Source organism: Opisthocomus hoazin, chromosome 12 (assembly GCF_030867145.1).
Source record: "Opisthocomus hoazin isolate bOpiHoa1 chromosome 12, bOpiHoa1.hap1, whole genome shotgun sequence".
Taxonomy (NCBI): domain Eukaryota; kingdom Metazoa; phylum Chordata; class Aves; order Opisthocomiformes; family Opisthocomidae; genus Opisthocomus; species Opisthocomus hoazin.
This window is the reverse complement of record NC_134425.1, coordinates 22,575,641-22,594,538: the sequence shown is the minus strand read 5'-3', so window position 1 is coordinate 22,594,538 and position 18,898 is coordinate 22,575,641. Positions and strand designations below refer to the sequence as shown.

General features: G+C 55.6%; 1 protein-coding gene and 1 non-coding gene across 2 annotated transcripts; one reads left to right on the top strand and one right to left on the bottom strand.

Annotated features, from left to right (window-relative positions):
* Positions 1–130: 130 nt before the first annotated feature.
* Positions 131–18,771, bottom strand: LOC142362823 (protein VAC14 homolog). Its single transcript, XM_075433486.1, has 7 exons — positions 18,640–18,771; positions 9,056–9,206; positions 4,399–4,566; positions 3,662–3,724; positions 2,525–2,632; positions 1,394–1,500; positions 131–214 (listed from the first exon to the last, which is right to left on the bottom strand). Exons 1-7 carry the CDS (start codon positions 18,741–18,743, stop codon positions 211–213), a joined length of 705 nt encoding a protein of 234 aa, XP_075289601.1. The 5' UTR covers positions 18,744–18,771; the 3' UTR covers positions 131–210.
* On the top strand, positions 9,981–10,051 carry TRNAG-GCC (transfer RNA glycine (anticodon GCC)). The gene has a single exon. It is a non-coding gene; the product is annotated as a tRNA-Gly (tRNA).
* Positions 18,772–18,898: the final 127 nt, after the last annotated feature.

Sequence of the window (18,898 nt, the reverse complement as noted above, 5' to 3'; positions counted from 1 at the left end):
CGCCCCGGGACCAGGAGACAGGCGCTTCCCTGCTTGTTGCTGGAGCAGGAATGGGAGCAGCTCGGAGTTAGAAGGATACTCTTCTTGCGATCATCGTAGGAGAGACACGGCAGGACAGCGGTCAAGATCCCTGAGGAGTAAGGCAGCATCACCCGGCCAGCCAGCTGGATGAACTCCCTCATCCAGCACATGGCGCTCAGCTGGATCAGGTCATCTGGAAGACACGGGACAAGCAAAGGTGAGGGAAAAGACAGCACGGGCAGCTGAGCAAATCCCACAGGCCAAGGACCACCTGCAAGGTGAGACGTGGTCCAGAGAGACTCTAGTCCAAGAGAGTTTAGTCCCTGAAGTGATAGATAAGACCTGAATCTGCAGCGAGGTTGAGATTAAACACAACCATTAGGCTTCAGAGTTAACCCAGTTCAATCCATAGTCCAGGTTTCCTCATTTACAAGTAATTCTGTCAGGCTTCCCAATGCCTCAGGATCTTTCCTCTGTCACACCTGTAGCAGCTGCCTGTCTGGATGTGGCACCACACCTAGAGCTGGGGTTTTATTAACCCCTCAAGCTCCGAAAAAAGGAGCACTGCTGGGGCAGTCAGACAATGCCAGGCCACATTTCACACTTAAACACCTTATATTCATCGGGCATCAGTTTAATCAAGAGCAAGCAGTCTCGGGCTATTCCTATTTTTCTGCCTCGCAAGAAACCCACTCCCATTCAGCAAGGTTTCAAGAGCAGTTTAAGCTCGACAAGCACAGCTCAGGGACAGGATCCTTCTCGGGAAACACACCCCGCTGCAGCCGTAACCCCCTGCCACCGCCTACGCAGCGGACCCGCTGGAGCTGCAGTGCAGCGTTCGCACCAAGCGCCCAGCACAGTGCGTTTAACTGTCCTGCCCACACCCCTGTCCCACCAGAGGTTAAAATAAGCCCCTGCGAGATCCTTCCACATGTGCTGGATATCCACAGGAGCCATCCAGAGCCAGGTATCTCCTTCTCTGGAGATATTCAACACCCGCCTGGAAACGGTCCTGTGCAGCCTGCTCTGGGTGACCCTGCTTCAGCAGGGGGTTGGACTGGGTGACCCACAGAGGGCCCTGCCAGCCCCTGCCACGCTGGGATTCTGTGATTCTGTATTTTACTTTCAGGCACCTCCATGGCAGGAGGACTCCAGACCTGTACTCGAGGCTGGCAGATCAGCCGTACAAGAGCAGCAGTGCCAGCCGTGGGAGCGCTGCCTGCTCCCCCCTTCCACCGGGATCTGCACGCACGACGACAAGAAGGCACGGGGGTGAGCGGGCGAACTGCCCACCGCAAAGCTCCTGGCCTGAACCCACGGTCGGCATGGCAAACCTGGCAGCGGCCGCTACTGCTTGCTCCCGCGCACTCACCCGCCGCCTGGCAGTGGATCACCAGGATATTGGCCATTTCTGCAAACTTGACGCTGCAGGGGTTCTTCTTGATCTCCTTGAGGAACTCCCCGAGAGCCACCTCGCACCTGCGGAGAGGCAGAGCAGCCGGTCAGCGCTCAGTCACCTCGGACGGAGAAGTTATGGAGACCAGGCTCCTACATGCACGCACGGAAAGGATGCTGGTGGCACGGCAGGCATGCCTCCACGCACGGGCAGGGCTGGGAAGGACGAAGCTGACGAGCTCACCCTGCTCCGAGGCAGAGACTGCGCCGAGCCGCGAGGACGGAGGCGACGACCGCCCAGAGCCCCCCCCACCTTCCCCCAACTGCCCTCACAGCCACCGAGGCTCTGCTGAGACTGAGGGGGGATGGGGAGCAGGGAGGGCTGCTGATACCCAAAGCTTTCAGCACTTGTTCCTTGACGTGTGGACGCTGGGAAGGACAAGAGGACGGTGTGGAGTTGCCCAGCTCAGGAAGAAGCTGGGCCAGCACAGGCAGCAAGCGATCAGCCTGCAGCATTGCTACGCTTCCCATCAGCTCCCTACAGCAGCGCAGGGATCAGGACTGACGGCCCAGACACACGCGGGCAGACCTGGGATGGCAAACAGTGCAGCTGCGAGAGAGAGTGCAGGGGCACGCAGCTCCCCCAGACCCCGGCCAGGCACCGAGAGCTTCGGCCTCGCGCAGAAAGGAGAAGGCAAGCAGAGATCCCTCGCCTCCCGGAGAGCAACACCCCTCCATCCCCACCGGCTGACGGACAGCACTCTGGCACTGTCCCTCGGGCGACTGTAACCTCTAGACCACAGCACATCTATTTCTGCCAGCAACCCTTTGACCGTATTTTCTAACTCGGTGTGCAACGTCCCGAACCAGCCTGGCAGAAGTGCAGTTATGACGTTACCGTGACCGCAACTGCAAGGTGACGGGGAGCTGGCATTTTAAAGAAACGGGTGAAAAACTGCTGGCTTAAAAAGCCTGCCAAGTAAATTCAGGTGCCCGAGTTCACCCATCGCCACGGATCTCTGCGGTTTGCCCAGACACGGGATGCTGACGGGTCCGCAGCGTTTCGGAGCTGGGACTGGCAGGCAGACGCGGCGCCGTGCGTACCTACCCAGGAGATGATGAACTGGCGGGCATACTGGTTGTTGGAGTAAATCCTCTCCTGCAGCAGCGGGATGAAGCCGACCAAGTCGAACTGGTTGCTCTCAGTCACGATGTCCTGCGGAGCCCAAGCAGAGGGTGTCAGGAGGGACGGCCGCCGCCCCGTGCTGCCAACCCCCACCTGGCCTCTCTGAAGGCACGTGACAGGACAAAGATGACAAAGAGTTTGACACATGGGTGTGCGGGTCAGGAGACCTGGGGAGGAGGAGCCGCCTGGTTTATTCAGGCATTGAGCTAGTAATCCCCTTCGGGCAGGGACCGACGCTGAGCTGAGCGGGACCCAGAGCGGGAGGCTCCTGCTCGCTGCGTGCCAGCCTGGCTCAACAGCAGGAGGGTGGGAGCTTCTCCAATGCACGCACACCGGTGAGCAGCTTTGACGTAGCCACACGTCTCAGCGGTGGGAGAGTCCCCTGCCTTTCCTTTAGCAGCTCTTCCTACACGCTCGGCGGATTTGGCTGCACGGCTGGGTCTCTCGCACCAGGGCGGTGGAGCGGATTTCCCAGCAGGAAGCTTTGCAGCAGATGATGCAGAGCCTGCGTTAACTGCTGTGCCAACACGGAGGAGCAGGGGGGGCAGGACCTGGCAGGGAGCCACTCGCCTCCGAGCAGCAGAAAAGGAACGGGGAGGTCCGTGCAAGCAAAAGCCCATCGGCAGGCAGAACAGGAACCGAGCCCCCCAGCCCCAAGCAGCAGCTCTGCTCCTCCCAGAGCAGCTCCGCTCACTTCTCCTCGCTACTCGCTTAGGCAAGACAGAAGGAGCAGGGGAACAGCCCTTCTGCTGCCTGCGACAGGGCTGCCACTCGACTCAGACTCAAACCTTGCTTCCCCACACAGCCAGCTCCCAAGAGCTGAACGCACACGTGGCACCGCGATAACCTACAAGCCCCTCAACCCAGCTGCCCGAGATCGCCACCAGACCCTCAGTCCACCAGGCTACGGTCAGTGAGAGGAAGAAATGCTTCGACAGTAGCCACAGGACTGAGCTGGGATGGTTTTAGCAGCTGCTGCCTCGGGGACCGACACATCCCCAGCCAGGACATGTCTGCAGCCTGCACCAAGGATTCTCTGCCGGAGAGGGGAAAACCTACCTTGAGAAGCCGATCAAGGAGCTCAGAGCCGCTTTTGACGTTCGGGTCAGGATCGGCAGCCAGCTGTGAATGACAGAAACAAGGGCCATTGCAGCAGCAGGCCCCAGGTCTGCTCCCCGCTCTGCCACAGAGCTCCCAGGGCTGTTGCTCTCCTTTGGTGTTACAGGGACGGACACAGAAGTCCCTTTATCTCCAACTCCTCATCAGGCTGCAATAAATTCTCCCAAGAGACTTCCTAAGGGGGGTTTATCAAGCACCCATCACCTCCCTCAGCTGTGCAGGCTTTCATGGGCCAGCAGCCACACTCAAGCGGCAGAGAAACACAAGTCTACAGGCACAAACTGCAACGACACGCATACGCAGACATGGTTTTGACCCTGCAGGCCCCACAAAGCCGTAGTACTGCTGAGCCACCTCACCTGCAGCAGTCCTGTCAGCCTCATTTCCTAACACCACTCAATAAGGAGCACAAAAATACATCTTGAAGTTGAGAACAGAAAACAAGGTATCTTACAACGAGCTCCAGCACCCGCAACGTCAGTGGCCACTGTGCCGCTGCAGAAACTGCTCTTTCGGTCCTTCGGACCTGCCTGGGTCAAAGCAAACCAGCTTCCTTCAAAAGAAGACCTTGGACAACTCGGTTTGTTTGACCCAGAGAAGATAAGGACTAGAGGACAAGCCTTACTTCTCCAGCGTGGGAAATAAAAGCACATGAGAGTTGAGAGGAAGCTTCTCACCTTGCTGAGGCCATCGAAGAGCACGTTGAAGTGTGGGAGGACGGAGCCCCTGGCCACCTTGACAATGTTGTAGAGGGCCTCGCAAGCGTAGTACCGCAGCCGACTGTCGGCGTCATTGAAACACATCAGCACCGGCTCGATCAGCTCCTTCAGGTAGAGCCCAGAGTCCTGGTGGACAGGAGAGGACCGGTTAGCTGAGGGCCATGCTACGGGGACAGGGAAGAGACAGCGCAACCCTGGAAGAGAGCACGTGGGCATGCCACAAAAGCTCAGACCCGGGATGGCTTAGTGCATCTACGCTGGCCAGCATTCATTATTGAATTCTGCATTTTATTACTGAAAATACTGAATCTTCTTATTCAGGTACAATGACAGCCAACTGAGCAAGCCGAAAAATCGCTTCGAGGGAGGCTACACAGCAACTGAAGAGATTATTGCAGCTGTACTTGGCTGGTTTTGATTCCCAGAGATGTGCAAGAAGTTAGGGCCACAAAGATGATCCGGGGGCTGGAGCACCTCTCCTATGAGGAGAGGCTGGGAGAGCTGGGGCTGTTCAGCCTGGAGAAGAGAAGGTTCCAGGGAAACCTTAGAGCAGCTGCCAGTGCCTGAAGGGGCCTACAGGAAAGATGGGCAAGATATTTTCAGCAGGATTTGTTGCAATAAGACAAGGAGCAATGGCTTTAAACTAAGAGAGAGTACATTTAGACTGGATATAAGGAAGAAAATTTCTATGACAAGGGTGGTAAAACGCTGGCACAGATTGCCCAGAGAAGCAGTAGACACCCCATTCCTGGAAACATGCAAGTCCAGCTTGGACGGGGCTCTGAGCAACCTGGTCTGGTTGAAGATGTCCCTGCTCACTGTAGGGGGGGTGGGCTAGATGGCCTCTTAAGGTCCCTTCCAACCCAAAGCATTCTGTGATTCTGTGAAGTCTGGGCAGTTATTCCAGTGCTCGAGTGCCCTGCAAAGCAAGAGGGGCTGCTTCCCACCGCACACCGCTCGTCTCTGCTGGAGACAGACTCACAGAGAAATGCATCCCTGCCTCCCTCTGCCCCGCAGGCAGGAGACGAGGCAGATCCCCAGCAAAGCCAGCAGCCACCAGCTCTCCGCCAGGATTTATCCTGCTCCACCAGCTGGTCTCTGCATGAACCCACCGAGGTTTCCAGGACCAGGGAGAACATCCCAGACAGGGTCGGACCGATCCTACCTGCACCTTCAGTGAAGCAAAGCAGCCCTTGGTCTGTTGGGCTCCTCTTTGTAACGTCAGGAGCTGGGGACCACGAAGGAGCGGGTGATATGGGCTTCACAAAAGGACAGACCTTCAGCAGTCCCCAGAGCAATTTCCTGCCCTGCGGTCTCCAGAAACACTCACTCAGCCACAGTCCCAGCTACCAGAAGAGGAGCAGCTTCAGCCCGTGCAGGTGCTTACAGACGAGGGGATACCACAGCTGGCACAGCTAAGCTGGACACATCTGTTAGATAAAGTGGTTGCAGGGCTCTATTCGCAGGCAAGATTGATTTTACACACGGAAGTTTGTCCTCCTGCACCACAGAAGGGTCACGCTAGGCCGACCCTGACTCTGCACGTGAGCAAATAACGGTCATTAGTGACGCCAACCCCCAGCCCAAAAGGCTTTTGCTTAAGGATTCAGCAGCGCAGCAGGAGTTTCAGACAGACCCAGAGGTGGAGGCAGGAGGCTGGCTTGTTCTGAAGCTAAAAAACCCTGCTTTGGGGAAACACGCCAGCATTTCCCCAGTGCCTAGCACAGGGGACAGTAAGAAAATCAACAAGGCGCAAACCAGCAGATTAGAAGTCCAACTCCAAGTTATCTCAGTGCCCCTCAAGGCCACCAAAAGCAGCTCCTCCACTCCCCAGCGCCAGCTGCACCGGCAGCACAGAGCGCCTGTCCCCGAGCTGTGCCGGAGGCGAAGGCGGGTTAGGTGCCCGCGCTGAGGGCAGAGCAGCGCATTGCTCACCCCGGAGAGGAGGGCTTGAAAAGAAACTCGGCCTTTTAACACGAGGACGAAGCAGGAGCACTGCTCAGAAGCCCCCAGCCAGCAGCATACAGGCTGTCAGCGTAAAAGCCACCAGGCTTCAAAGCATCTGCTCAGACCGATCACGACTCTAGAAGGGGAATAAACGAGTTCTAATTTACTTCATAGCTCTTCTAACAGGCACCACCCGCTCTCCCCGAGCCCTCTGCTTTCTTGGACGCACACCTTACTACAGACCAAACTGACTCCTTCCCTTCTCAGCGTTTTCAAAAACCAGCTGCGTGGTTTGAGTCAAACGCCCGATGAAGCCGCGGGCCTGCAGGGTCTGGGCTCCTCTCCGCGGGGATCCGGGTGCTCTGGCATAGCCCTGGAGGCAACTCACTGAGCTGGCTCTCCCTAACGAGAGGGAAGTTACAGAGAAAAACCTTAACTGGGAAGAAATCAGCCAACTTCTCGCACAAGGGCATCAATATGATGCCTCCAGAACCAGACCAAGCAACCCACGCACTCAGCAAGTGAAACTTCTGCCGCGCCCAAGAGAAAGCTGCGAGCCCAGGCTGGCGCAGCTTGACACCTCGTGCCGCTCGCTTGTTCTGACGACGACTCCACCACCGTTTGGCCCACAGCTTAACACCACTTCCCGCAGGCCCTGTCGGAGCCGGCTGAGCTGGGGGTGGGAGATGGAAGGGCAGAGACTCTTCGCAGCTCTGTTAACAAAGACTCACAGAATCACAGAATGGTAGGGGTTGGAAGGGACCTCTGTGGGTCATCTAGTCCAACCCTCCTGCCGAAGCAGGGCCACCTACAGTAGGTTGTAGAGGACCGCGTCCAGGCGGGTCTTGAATATCTCCAGAGAAGGAGACTCCACAACCTCCCTGGGCAGCCTGTTCCAGTGCTCCGTCACCCTCAGAGGGAAGAAGTTCTTCCTCGTGTTCAGACAGAACTTCCTCTGCTTCAGTTTGTGCCCGTTGCCCCTTGTCCTGTCACTGGACACCACTGAAAAGAGCTTGGCCCCATCCTCTTGACACCCACCCTTCAGGTATTTGTAAGCATTTCTAAGGTCCCCTCGCAGCCTTCTCTTCTCCAGGCTGAACAAGCCCAGCTCCCTCAGCCTCTCCTCGTAGGAGAAATGTTCCAGTCCCCTCACCATCCTCGTAGCCCTCCACTGGACTCTCTCCAGTAGCTCCTCATCTTTCTTGAAGTGGGGAGCCCAGAACTGGACACAGTACTCCAGATGAGGCCTCACCAGGGCAGTGTAGAGGGGAAGGAGAACCTCCCTCGACCTGCTGGCCACACTCCTCCTAATGCATCCCAGAATGCCATTGGCCTTCTTGGCAGCCAGGGCACACTGCTGGCTCATGGTCAACCTGTTGTCCCCCAGCACACCCAGGTCCCTCTCCACACAGCTGCTCTCCAGCAGGTCTGCCCCAAGCCTGTACTGGTGCCTGGGGTTGTTCCTCCCCAGGTGCAGGACCCTGCATTTGCCTTTGTTGAACCTCATCAGGTTCCTCTCTGCCCAACTTTCCAGCCTGTCCAGGTCACGCTGAATGGCAGCACAGCCTGCCGGTGTATCCACCACTCCTCCCAGTTTGGTGTCATGAGCAAACTTGCTGAGGGTACACTCTAACTCTTCATCCAGGTCGTTGATGAAGTTGAACAAGGCTGGGCCCAGTACTGACCCCTGGGGACACCACTAGTTACCAGCCTCCAACTAGACTCAGCGCTGCTGATGACAACGCTCTGAGTTCTGCCATTCAGCCAGTTCTCAGTCCACCTCATCGACCACTCATCCAGCCCACACTTCCTCAGCTTCCCCAGGAGGATATTATGGGAGACTGTGTCGAAAGCCTTGCTGAAGTCCAGGTAGACAACATCCATGGCTCTCCCTTCATCTACCCAGCCAGTCATGTCATCGTAGAAAGCTATCAGATTGGTCAAGCATGATTTCCCTTTGGTGAATCCATGCTGACTACTCCTGATAACCTTCTTTTCTTCCACTTGCTTGATGATGGCCTCCAGGATAAGCTGCTCCATCACCTTTCCCGGGATGGAGGTGAGGCTGACCGGCCTATAGTTCCCTGGGTCCTCCTTCTTGCCCTTTTTGAAGATTGGTGTGACATTGGCCTTTCTCCAGTCCTCGGGCACCTCTCCTGTCCTCCAGGACCTCTCAAAGATGATGGAGAGTGGCTCAGCAATGACATCCGCCAGCTCCCTCAGCACTCGTGGGTGCATTCCATCGGGGCCCATAGATTTGTGGACGTCCAGATTGCTTAAGCGATCCCTCATGCAGTCCTCCTTGACCAAGGGAAAGTCGTCCTCTCTGTAGGCTTCTTCTCTTACCTCCGGAGCCTGAGATTCCTGTGCTTGACCCGCTGAGTCCAGTCCAGCTGCTGGAGCCGGAGGGCGGACAGATGGACTTAAACCACGCCTAGGGAGCTGCCAAGATGAGACCCGGGCCAGAACGCGCTCCTGTGCCCAAGAGATGTGGCTGCGCGCGTTGGGGAAACTCAAACGCAACCCAGCCGTACGCTGCAACGCAGGGAGGGAGCCGGGGAGCTGTGGGGCCGCCAGCCTGACTCTTCCCATCACGCTGACCCAGGAGGAGCCACCGTTCCCCCATCGCAACCTGCACGAGCCGAAAACCCCCCCAGCACCTACGTACCTTGCCCAGGGCGATGGAGCAGGCGGCCAGGCCAATGAGCCCGCCTTTCCGGCTGTGGGGGTGCTGGGAGAGCGCGAACTCCTGCGACAGGATCTGGATCACGTGCTTGATTTGAGACGTGTTGTTCTGAGCCACAAACTCTCGCACCAGCCTGGAGAGAGAAGAGGAAAGCATCCAGGGGGCTTCAGGGTCTGCCCGACACAAACGCTCCGGAGCTCGGCTCCCTACAGCTGTCCGAAACAGGGATTTTCAGCCACGACAAATGCCAGAGAAAGTGCTACCAAAACGGGGAACGCTGAAGTGAAACCAGAGCTCTCCCCTCACACAGAGACCGCTCGGCTGGTGCCTCGGCGGGGAACTGCTGCCCACCAGACACAGGCTCAGCATGAAGATTTGACCCTTGCAGCCACCCAGTTCAGCTGGCACGCCGCTTCATCACGACAGGACAAGAGGAAGCTCAAGCTGCCTCAGGGGAGGTTTAGATTGGAGATGAGGAAAAATTTCTTTACTGAAAGAGTGCTCAGGCGTTGGCCCAGGCTGCCCAGGCAGTGGGGGAGTCCCCATCCCTGGAGGGGTGCAGAAAACGTCTGGATGTGGCACTTCGGGCTGTGGTGGGGTTGGGGTGACGGTCGGACTTGATGATCTTACAGGTCTTTTCCAACCTTAATGACTCTGTGATTTATGTAAATACACTACTCACCAGTGCAAGGCTTAACCAAAGAGCCAGCAAAGCTTCCGCACGCCAGACCTGCTCCTCCCCCGCAACCCCTCGTTACCCGGCCGCGCTGTAACGAAGAGGCCATAACCCCGCTCCAGCCCACGGATCGCTCCAAGGCCCCGGGTCGCCCGACCAGCCCTCCAGGCCCGGCTCTCCTGTGGCAGGGCCAGCTGTGCAGCCAGCTGTGCAGCCAGCAGTGCACATCTGGCATTGGTGGTTCAGTGGTAGAATTCTCGCCTGCCACGCAGGAGGTCCAGGTTCGATTCCCGGCCAATGCAACGCTGGTTTTCCCTTTTTCTTCCACTTCTATCCGTCACCTGGCACCACACATGTCAAAATCTCGGCCTGTATAAGGATCTTTACCTTAATCTTCGACGAAGGTGTAGAAGCCTCCACTGCCTAACTCCACTTAGGGGATTTTTTGGCCCTATATCGAATCTCATGCTGCCCTCTCTGAGACGGGCACCACTGGGCAATCACCCACTCTACAACCCAGGAAAATCATTATGGAAGATGTTTATGAACCTTCTCCCCTCGAAACGATTAACGGCAGCTCTGTTCTCACCCTGCTCTGAGCAGAGCAGCTGCCCCCTTTCTCCCCGGGGATATCACACAGCTCACCCCCCCGAAGCCAAGCTCTCCAGCAGCTACAGCCTGACCTGCTCTCACAAACTGCTGCTTTAGGGGGTCGGCTCCAGCCCCCAGTCCCACCCCAGCAGCAGGCTCCTGCCGCGATTGAGAGACGGGACACTGCTTGATGCAAGCAGGATGATCGTTTTATTGTTCTTACACACATACATTTATACAGATCAGAAGGTAGCGTGTTTTAAACTGATTGGTTAAGTTTCAAACTAGGCACCTATTGATTGGTTAACACAGTTGCTAATACAGACACATTCTTTTCCTAAGCTCATCTAAACTAAGGCCATGCAGACACATTCTTTTCTTATCTTATCCAAGGCCTTGCTTCCTCCCTCAGGATGGCTCGGCACTATCTCTCTTCTTCTCAGGGTCAGGATGGCTGGGCACTAACTCCCTTCTTCCCAGGGTTTATGGCCCACAAGTTCCAACACATCCTCCCTCATCAATTGCACCGCGCTGGGGGCCCTGCTGAGGCCCACATCTCCCCCTTCCTGTTGTACAATAAGAATTCCTTTTACTGAGCGTGTTATTAGTTTTTGCAAACACTGCAACAGGCATGGAAGGAGTAATAACAGAAAAATAAAAACAGCTAAAGCATACACTGCTGTCTTTATAGCATGTACACAAAACCCATGGTTTGCAAGTGTTACAGAAAAGACACGAAACTTTCGTGACTGGTGTTTCTATATGCTGGTTCATACAGTCCTTCTATGTTTATGATTCTACCGTCCTGATTGTCCCGGTCCTCTGGAGGAGGTTCACCAACTTGCTGCTCTGAAGGTTGGTCCCGGGTGCGATCCGATTTGTCCTCAGACGGTTGTGGCAACGATTCACGGAAAGGCCGCACGCTTTTTGCTGGAATCCATCGGGGGCCTCTTTCTGTGCAAACACAAGCATAACCTCTGCCCCACGTGATAAGGGGGTAGGGTCCCATGATCTTACCTGTTTCAGGATCTCGAATCAATACTGGGGCCTTGATTGTTGCTTCAAACGAAGCGTTTGTATTAAAATGACGAACTATCGGAGGGTTGCTGTCTAACAGAGAACAATTTAAAAAATTAAAAACATATAAGGCTTTCTGTAGACGCTCCTCAGGGGTAGCAGTCCCTACTCCCCCTTTTTGTTGTTGTAATAAACGTTTCAGAGATTGATGAGAGCGTTCAATTAAGGATTGGCCTGTAGGGGAGTGAGGAATGCCAGTAACGTGAGTAATACCCCAGGAGTTAAAAAAGGCTTTTGTTGCGGTGGACACGTAGGCAGGGCCGTTGTCCGTCTTGATTTGAGAGGGTATACCTGAAGTGGCAAAGGCACGCATTAAATGTTTTTGAACATCACGTGTCTTTTCTCCTGTGTGGCAGGAGGCAAATAGGGCATCAGAAAAGGTATCAATGGAAGAGTGAATACATTTTAGATGACCAAATTCTGAAAAGTGGGTTACATCAGTTTGCCACAGTTGTAAGCTCTGCAGTCCCCTAGGATTAACCCCTCCCGCTACCGACGGAAAGGAGTGTTTTTGACAGTCAGGACACACGGCGATAATGTTAGTTGCTTGCTGGGTAGTGAGGTCAAATTGCCGTTTAAGACCTCCAGCATTCTGGTGAAAGAAAGAATCGCTGAGTTTAGCCTGTGCTATGCGATCCGGCAATACTTGCACTGGTAATGTAAGTATATCAGCTCGTCGATTCCCTTCTGCAATAAAACCAGGTAAAACAGTATGTGCCCTGATGTGCATAACAAAATAGGGATGAGGGCGCGAGTCCAGGAGGAAAATAAGTTCCTGCAATAAAGCAAACAATTCAGAATGTGAGACATCACGTAACACAGATGCTTCAGCCCATTCAACAATTCCTGTAACATAAGCTGAGTCAGTAATTATGTTAAGCGGTGTGGACCACTTTTGGAAAACTCGAACAACTGCGTTCAGTTCTACTATCTGAGGAGAACCAGGTACAGTCTTTATATCCGAGTCCCATTGTCCACGCTGGTCATCCCACCATAAGATGACCGATTTATGCGACTTTCCAGAGCCGTCCGTAAACACGGTGAGGGCCTGCAAGGGTTGGTCGCTTCTTTTTGGCCTGGACAGAAGACGAAAGTCAGCATTGAGTAGCTTATGAGATGGCGGGTGAGAAGTAAGTTGTCCTGTATAGCCAGCTATTGCTACACTGAAGGCATCGGATTGTTGGTGGAGCCACTGTAAGTAAGTACTTGCCACAGGCAAACAGATGCAGGCAAAGTCCATTCCTGATAGTGTCAGCAAACGTTGTCGGGCTCTAATGATTAAAGATGCAAACATCTCGTGCTGTGTTGAAATAGTCTTTGAAGACTGATTCGGTAAGAAAACCCATTCAATAATCAGCAGTGGGTCTGATTTTTGAGAATCCCACTGAAATATTAGCGCATGCGGTTGTCGAGCGGGGTTCAGAATAATCAGAAAAAAGGGTAGCTCGGGAGCCCATCGATGTGCTTGTCGAAGACTAATTGCTGTAGCAACCTTTTGCAGGGAAGTAGTGGCTTCAGGGTCAAGACTGCGGGGGGAGTGCAAGTCAGTGTCCCCTTTTAGCAGTCTAAATAAAGGACTTAAATCTGCATTAGAAATCCCCAACAGTGGTCGAACCCAATTGATTGTTCCCAATAATTTCTGTGCATCATGTAAATTTTGTATGTCTGTCTGTATCTGCAGAGGTTGGGGAATTATAGTCTGGGCCCTGATGCGCCAACCTAAGTATTTCCATGGAGATATTTTTTGAACCTTTTCCGGTGCAATACAGAGGCCTGCCGAGTTAACGGCAGCCATGACAAGAGCTACGGCTTCCTCCATGACCTCATGGAGTTGTGCAGCCACCAGGATGTCATCCATATAGTGATACAAGAAGACACTAGGCATTGTAGTTCTAACAGGGGTAAGTACTTTAGCTACGTACCACTGACAAATCGTAGGACTATTCTTCATTCCCTGTGGCAGCACAACCCACTGGTATCTTTGCAATGGGGCTTGCATGTTGACGCTTGGAACTGAAAAGGCAAATTTAGGAGCATCGTCTGGATGCAGTGGGATATTAAAAAAGCAGTCTTTGAGGTCAATAACAGTCAAGTGCCAATCTCGAGGGATCATAGTAGGGGACGGGAGTCCTGGTTGAAGGGCTCCCATATCTTCCATAGCGTCATTAATTTTTCTAAGGTCATGGAGTAAGCGCCACTTGCCAGTTTGTTTCTTGATGACAAAGACAGGTGAATTCCAAGGGCTAGTGGAGGGCACGATGTGCCCTTTTGTTAACTGCTCCGTGACTAATTCCTGGAGGGCGCGAAGCTTTTCCAGAGGGAGGGGCCATTGATCTACCCAAACAGGGTCATTGGTTTTCCAAGTTAATTTCAGGGTGTCGCGCACTTCAATGGCCCCACCTAAAAATGGGTCCGAATGGACATTCCCCACTGAGACAGTATGTCGCGCCCCCACAGGACCATAGGAACAGGTAACACAAAAGGCTTAACAGAAGCTGTATGCCCTTCCGGACCTTGGATTTGGATTAATTCTACGCTTTGGTGGCTTTTACCAGTTCCCCCAATTCCAGCTAATATCTGGGAAACATTAGCCAGAGGCCATTGTGGAGGCCACTTGGCCTGGGATATTACTGTGACATCAGCTCCAGTATCAATAATCCCATTTAATATTACTTGTTGCCCCCCACGAATAAGGGTACATTGGTACACAGGTCGTTTTTGGGAAATAGACTGTACCCATAAAATTTGTGGGTCCCCCATAGATTTAAACCCTCTCTGCCTTTGTTGAGGCTGGTTAGGAACTGGGGAGTCCGTCACTGTGGGAATCAATATCAATTGTGCTATACGGCTGCCTTCTGGTACCGTGCAAGGAGGAAACGGGGTCCATGCCATGATTTTAATTTCATCAGTACTGTCAGAATCAATAACCTCTGGTAGTACAAAAAGTCCTGACAAGGTGGTAGATGATCTTCCTAACAAAAGCGCTTGAGTTTTTGGGGGTAGGGGGTCCCGAAACGTTTGTTAACAATAAGTGAACCGAGGAATCGAGCAACGTTACTGTGTGGGAGGTTGCCAGGTCCAATCCGGCGCTACCAGCTGCTGTTGGGTGGAGACTTGAGACACTGCTGGTTCCCTCCGTAGGGGTTGAAACGTTGGCTGCGGTACTTGTGTCTGCGCGCGTCGCTGCCCCGCGCTCCGCGATCGGTTTCCCTGTATCGGTTGACCCTGGAAATCATACTTAGACCGACATTGATTAGCATAATGACGCCCTTTTCGGCATCTAGGGCAGACCCCAAGGGCCTGGGGCCTGGCACCAGCATTGGTAGCCAAACAGTTCCTTTTCAAATGACCTGGTTTGCCGCAACCATAACAATTCCTGGGCCCCCCAGAGCTGTGCATGGCCGCGAAAGCAGCAGCCATGGCTTCAAGTTTATGATCCACAGTGCCAATTCTATTACAAGCCTCTACCATTTCCACCAGTGTGGGGTTTGGATTTGGGAGAGATTTCAGTAACTTTTTACAATCCACATTAGCATTTTCTACAGCCAATTTTAACAACAAAATCTCCCGCGCTTCCGTGTTGTCTATCTGACGCTCCAGAGCTTGCTTCAGCCTGTCAATAAACTGCATATAAGGTTCCCGGGGGTCCTGGGTAATCGTAGTGAAGGTTTTTAGCGGTTTTTGTGAGTCAGGGACCTTAAAAAGGGCTTTTTTAGCTTTTTCACGAATCGCTTCAAGAGCTTCCCGTGGGATATCCCGGGCTTGAGCCACCGGATCAGAATACTGACCCGTGCCAGTAAGGTGCTCTATAGTCAGCGCAGCTATAGCTGCATTGCCGTGACCCACGTAAGTCGTGACAGAGTGCCTGGAGTCCCCCCCTCCAGTGTGACTCCCACAGGGAGTACTGTGTCGGAGTCAGTAACAGTTGCGCTAAAGATTTTAAATCATGCGGAGTCATAACCTAAGTGTCAAAAACAGAAGACAGCAAACTTGCAAAATACGGAGACGAAAGCCCGTGCTCAGTAACAGTACGACGCAGTTCCTTAATTACCGAGAAAGATAAAGCCTCCCACTGAGCCCCCCGACCCTGATAGATCACAGGGGCTACAATTGTTTTAGCGATTTCTAACTCCCCCTCCTTCAAGGCTTGGCGTTTTATATTAGCCCACACATCGCGCGGGTTAGGGGGGTAGAGATCCGGTTCTTTTTCAGGATCCACCGGGCCCGGGTCAAAAGGATCCCCCCCCGGGGGTATCCTGCAGCACACACTCTTAAGGGTTTGTTCTCCGGCAGCACCGGAGGCGCCGTGGGAGAGTTATCCTCCTCCCCTGCTTTGTCTTTATGATTTTTCTCTTGCGCTTTTAAAGTCTCAAAAACACTCCTCCACCAGGGGAGCATACGCTGCGCTTCAGCGTTCCCTGTTGTTGCCGCGTCCCATAGTTTCACCCCCACATCGTCCCAAAGTTCCCGCGTAAAGATAGTAGACGCAGTTACGGTGGGCATCTTCATTTGTACCCATTTAAGCATTAGTTTAAGATCATGCCCAGAAATATTCTTTCCATGTTTTTTAAGGACAGCTTTCATAAGCTCATATACGTCTCTCTCTGGGGAAGATGTCTGACTTCCCATGTTTCCCACAGCTTACCTCTCAGCTCCAGAGGGATTGTTTAAGCCGGCTCCTGCTTCCTTTCAGCAGCTCATTCAACGTCCTGTGGGACTCGCAGCATGCCACGCAGATAGGTGGTTTTTCTCCGAATCACGTCGGGGTCACCAATTTGCCGCGATTGAGAGACGGGACACTGCTTGATGCAAGCAGGATGATCGTTTTATTGTTCTTACACACATACATTTATACAGATCAGAAGGTAGCGTGTTTTAAACTGATTGGTTAAGTTTCAAACTAGGCACCTATTGATTGGTTAACACAGTTGCTAATACAGACACATTCTTTTCCTAAGCTCATCTAAACTAAGGCCATGCAGACACATTCTTTTCTTATCTTATCCAAGGCCTTGCTTCCTCCCTCAGGATGGCTCGGCACTATCTCTCTTCTTCTCAGGGTCAGGATGGCTGGGCACTAACTCCCTTCTTCCCAGGGTTTATGGCCCACAAGTTCCAACACATCCTCCCTCATCAATTGCACCGCGCTGGGGGCCCTGCTGAGGCCCACAGGCTCCAGCAGGAGGAACGCACCAAGCTCGAGCAGCAGCGACTGCCGGGGCGATCCTTTCACCGCCTACATTTAATGAGCAGAGCTTTGTCTAAACAGGAATAACTTCACAGACTTGCTGCAAGAGCTGAAAGGGCTCCAGATTTAACTAACGAGGCAAAAAGCAGCGCACAGCGTCAGAGAGTCTGCAGGCAGAGGGAGCTGCTCCCACATTAGAGGCCAGAGGATGAGGAGGTACCGGAGCTGAGAGGCTGCTGGTGCCATTCTGCGATGGGTTTGAGCCGCTCTGAATCCGTGCATCTGCAGAGAGGGCTGGCCCTTGCCTTCCCCCTCAAACCCTCCCCCAAACTGGGCTTCCAGCTCCGTCAGCTGAACTGGCTAATGCCAAACCAGACTTCAGTTGGCACAAGCCAAGCATGAAACCATCATCCTGGGTCAGAATCAGCTGCAGCAGAGCATCCCCCGGCGCAGCAGCAAAGGGGCAGCTACCGAAGCGTCCCCGTGGCCGGAGCTGCGAAGACAGCGCAGCGCGCCCACCCCAACCCACCCTCAAGAAACCACTCCCGTGAAGAAGAGTAAAAACGAGCAAAAGATCAACGCCTTGGAACCGAAGAAGGGCCTGGATGCATCGCCTTTGTACCCCAGCAAACACCCACCCCACGAGCAGTTTTTCTCTGCCACCCAGGTGCACCCTCCACGTCCCAGGCGCATGGTTCCCACCCCGCGCCCCTTGCCAAAGCCTGGGCAGAGCAGCTCCGTCCCCGCGCCGCCGGCTGCTCCCCTCACAGGCTCACCACAGCCGCGTCTCCCACCCAGAACTCGCCCTCCGGCTCGGACCGACGCTCCCAGCCCCGCGCTGGGCTGTCCCGAGGGGATGCATTGGGTCTGCTCCGGGAGCTGAGCCCTCCGGTAGCGCCCGGGGAAGACACAGCCCTTCCCCGGCAAAGCCACGGACAGCAGGAGCAGAGAGCACCCAGAGCAGCGAGAGCGAGAGGAGATGCGGGGAACGTGTGCGGGCAGCGCCAGAGAGGGCACGGCCATGGCGGCGGGCGCCGGGAGCGCCAGAGCAGCAGCGATGCCGGATGGAGCCCGGGCAACACCCGAGGGCGACAGCGGGCGCTTCGCACCTCGGCAGCCGGGACGGAGCGCGGGAGAGACCTGGGACGGCACCGCGAGGTGACAAACCACGGCTGACCGGAGATGGGTGCGGGCGACGGGCACGGATGAGGGGCACGGATGAGGGGCACGGCCGCCCCAGCGCCGGCCTGCTGCCCTGGGGAGCCCTCGCATCCCACGGCCAAAGTGCCGGCACCTCCGCCAGCAGCGCCGAGGAGCGGGTGCCGTGTTCCCGGTCAGCTTCTGAGGCTCCGCTGCTGGCGCAGGGCTCACCGGGCACCTGGGTCTCTGCACGGGGTTCACCAGGACCCGGTCACCTGCATGGGGCTCACCTGGGAGCCGGTCATCTCCACAGGGTTCATGGGGACCTGGCCACCTGCGTGGGGGTCAGTGGGGACCCGGCCATCTCCACGGGGCTCACCGGGGACCCAGTCTCTGCAGGGGTCTCACCGGGGACCCGGCCACCTGCATGGGGTTGACGGGGGACCCAGCTATCTGCATGGGGGTCACCGGAGACCCGGGTCTCTGCAGGGGGCTCACCTGCGAGTCGGTCATCTCCACGGGGCTCATGGGGACCCGGCCACCTGCATGGGGTTCACTGGGGACACAGCCACCTGCATGGGGTTCATGGGTACCCGGCCATCTCCACGGGGCTCACCGCGGACCCGGCTCCCGGGCTCGCAGCCCAACTCCCGCGACCGGCGGCACCGGGGCGGCAGGCAGGGCGCGGAGCCCTTCTCCCTCCCCCACCCCCCAGGGCTGTCCCCGGGCAGGGTCACTTTGCCACCGGCGCGGGGTGACCCCTCGCCCCCCCCCCCCGGTCCCTCAGCATCCGAGCAGCCCCAGGACCCCCCCCTCCCCTCAGGGCCGGGCCGGCCTGCCCCTCCCCGGCCCCGGCGCAGCCCCCCCCGGCTCCCGCCAACCCCCACCGCTCACTTCTCGATCTCCAGGGCCGCCACCTTCCTCTTCTCGTACAGTTTGTCGTTCAGCGCCCGCACCACGCCCGGCGCCAGCGGCGCCAGCTCCCGCTCCGCGCTCATGGCCCCCGCCGGACCCACACCGCCCGCCGCCGCCGCCGCCCACGTGACGCCCGCCCACGTGACCCCGGCACCACCGGCCCCGCCGCGCCCCCCCGCGGCGCGGAGGCCGCCTGCCGCGCAACGCCACGCCCCGCCGCCAGGGGCGCCCTTCCCCA

What these genes read in the sequence shown, in the direction of transcription:
- LOC142362823 (XM_075433486.1), bottom strand. Translation starts at nt 18,743, where the DNA reads ATGAGCGCGGAGCGGGAGCTGGCGCCGCTGGCGCCGGGCGTGGTGCGG. An exon ending in TCCTTGATCGGCTTCTCAAG is followed by an intron (nt 2,633 to 3,661) that starts GTAGGTTTTCCC and finishes TGGGCTCCGCAG; the next exon opens with GACATCGTGACTGAGAGCAA. An exon ending in GCCAGTTCATCATCTCCTGG is followed by an intron (nt 1,501 to 2,524) that starts GTAGGTACGCAC and finishes GCCTCTCCGCAG; the next exon opens with GTGCGAGGTGGCTCTCGGGG.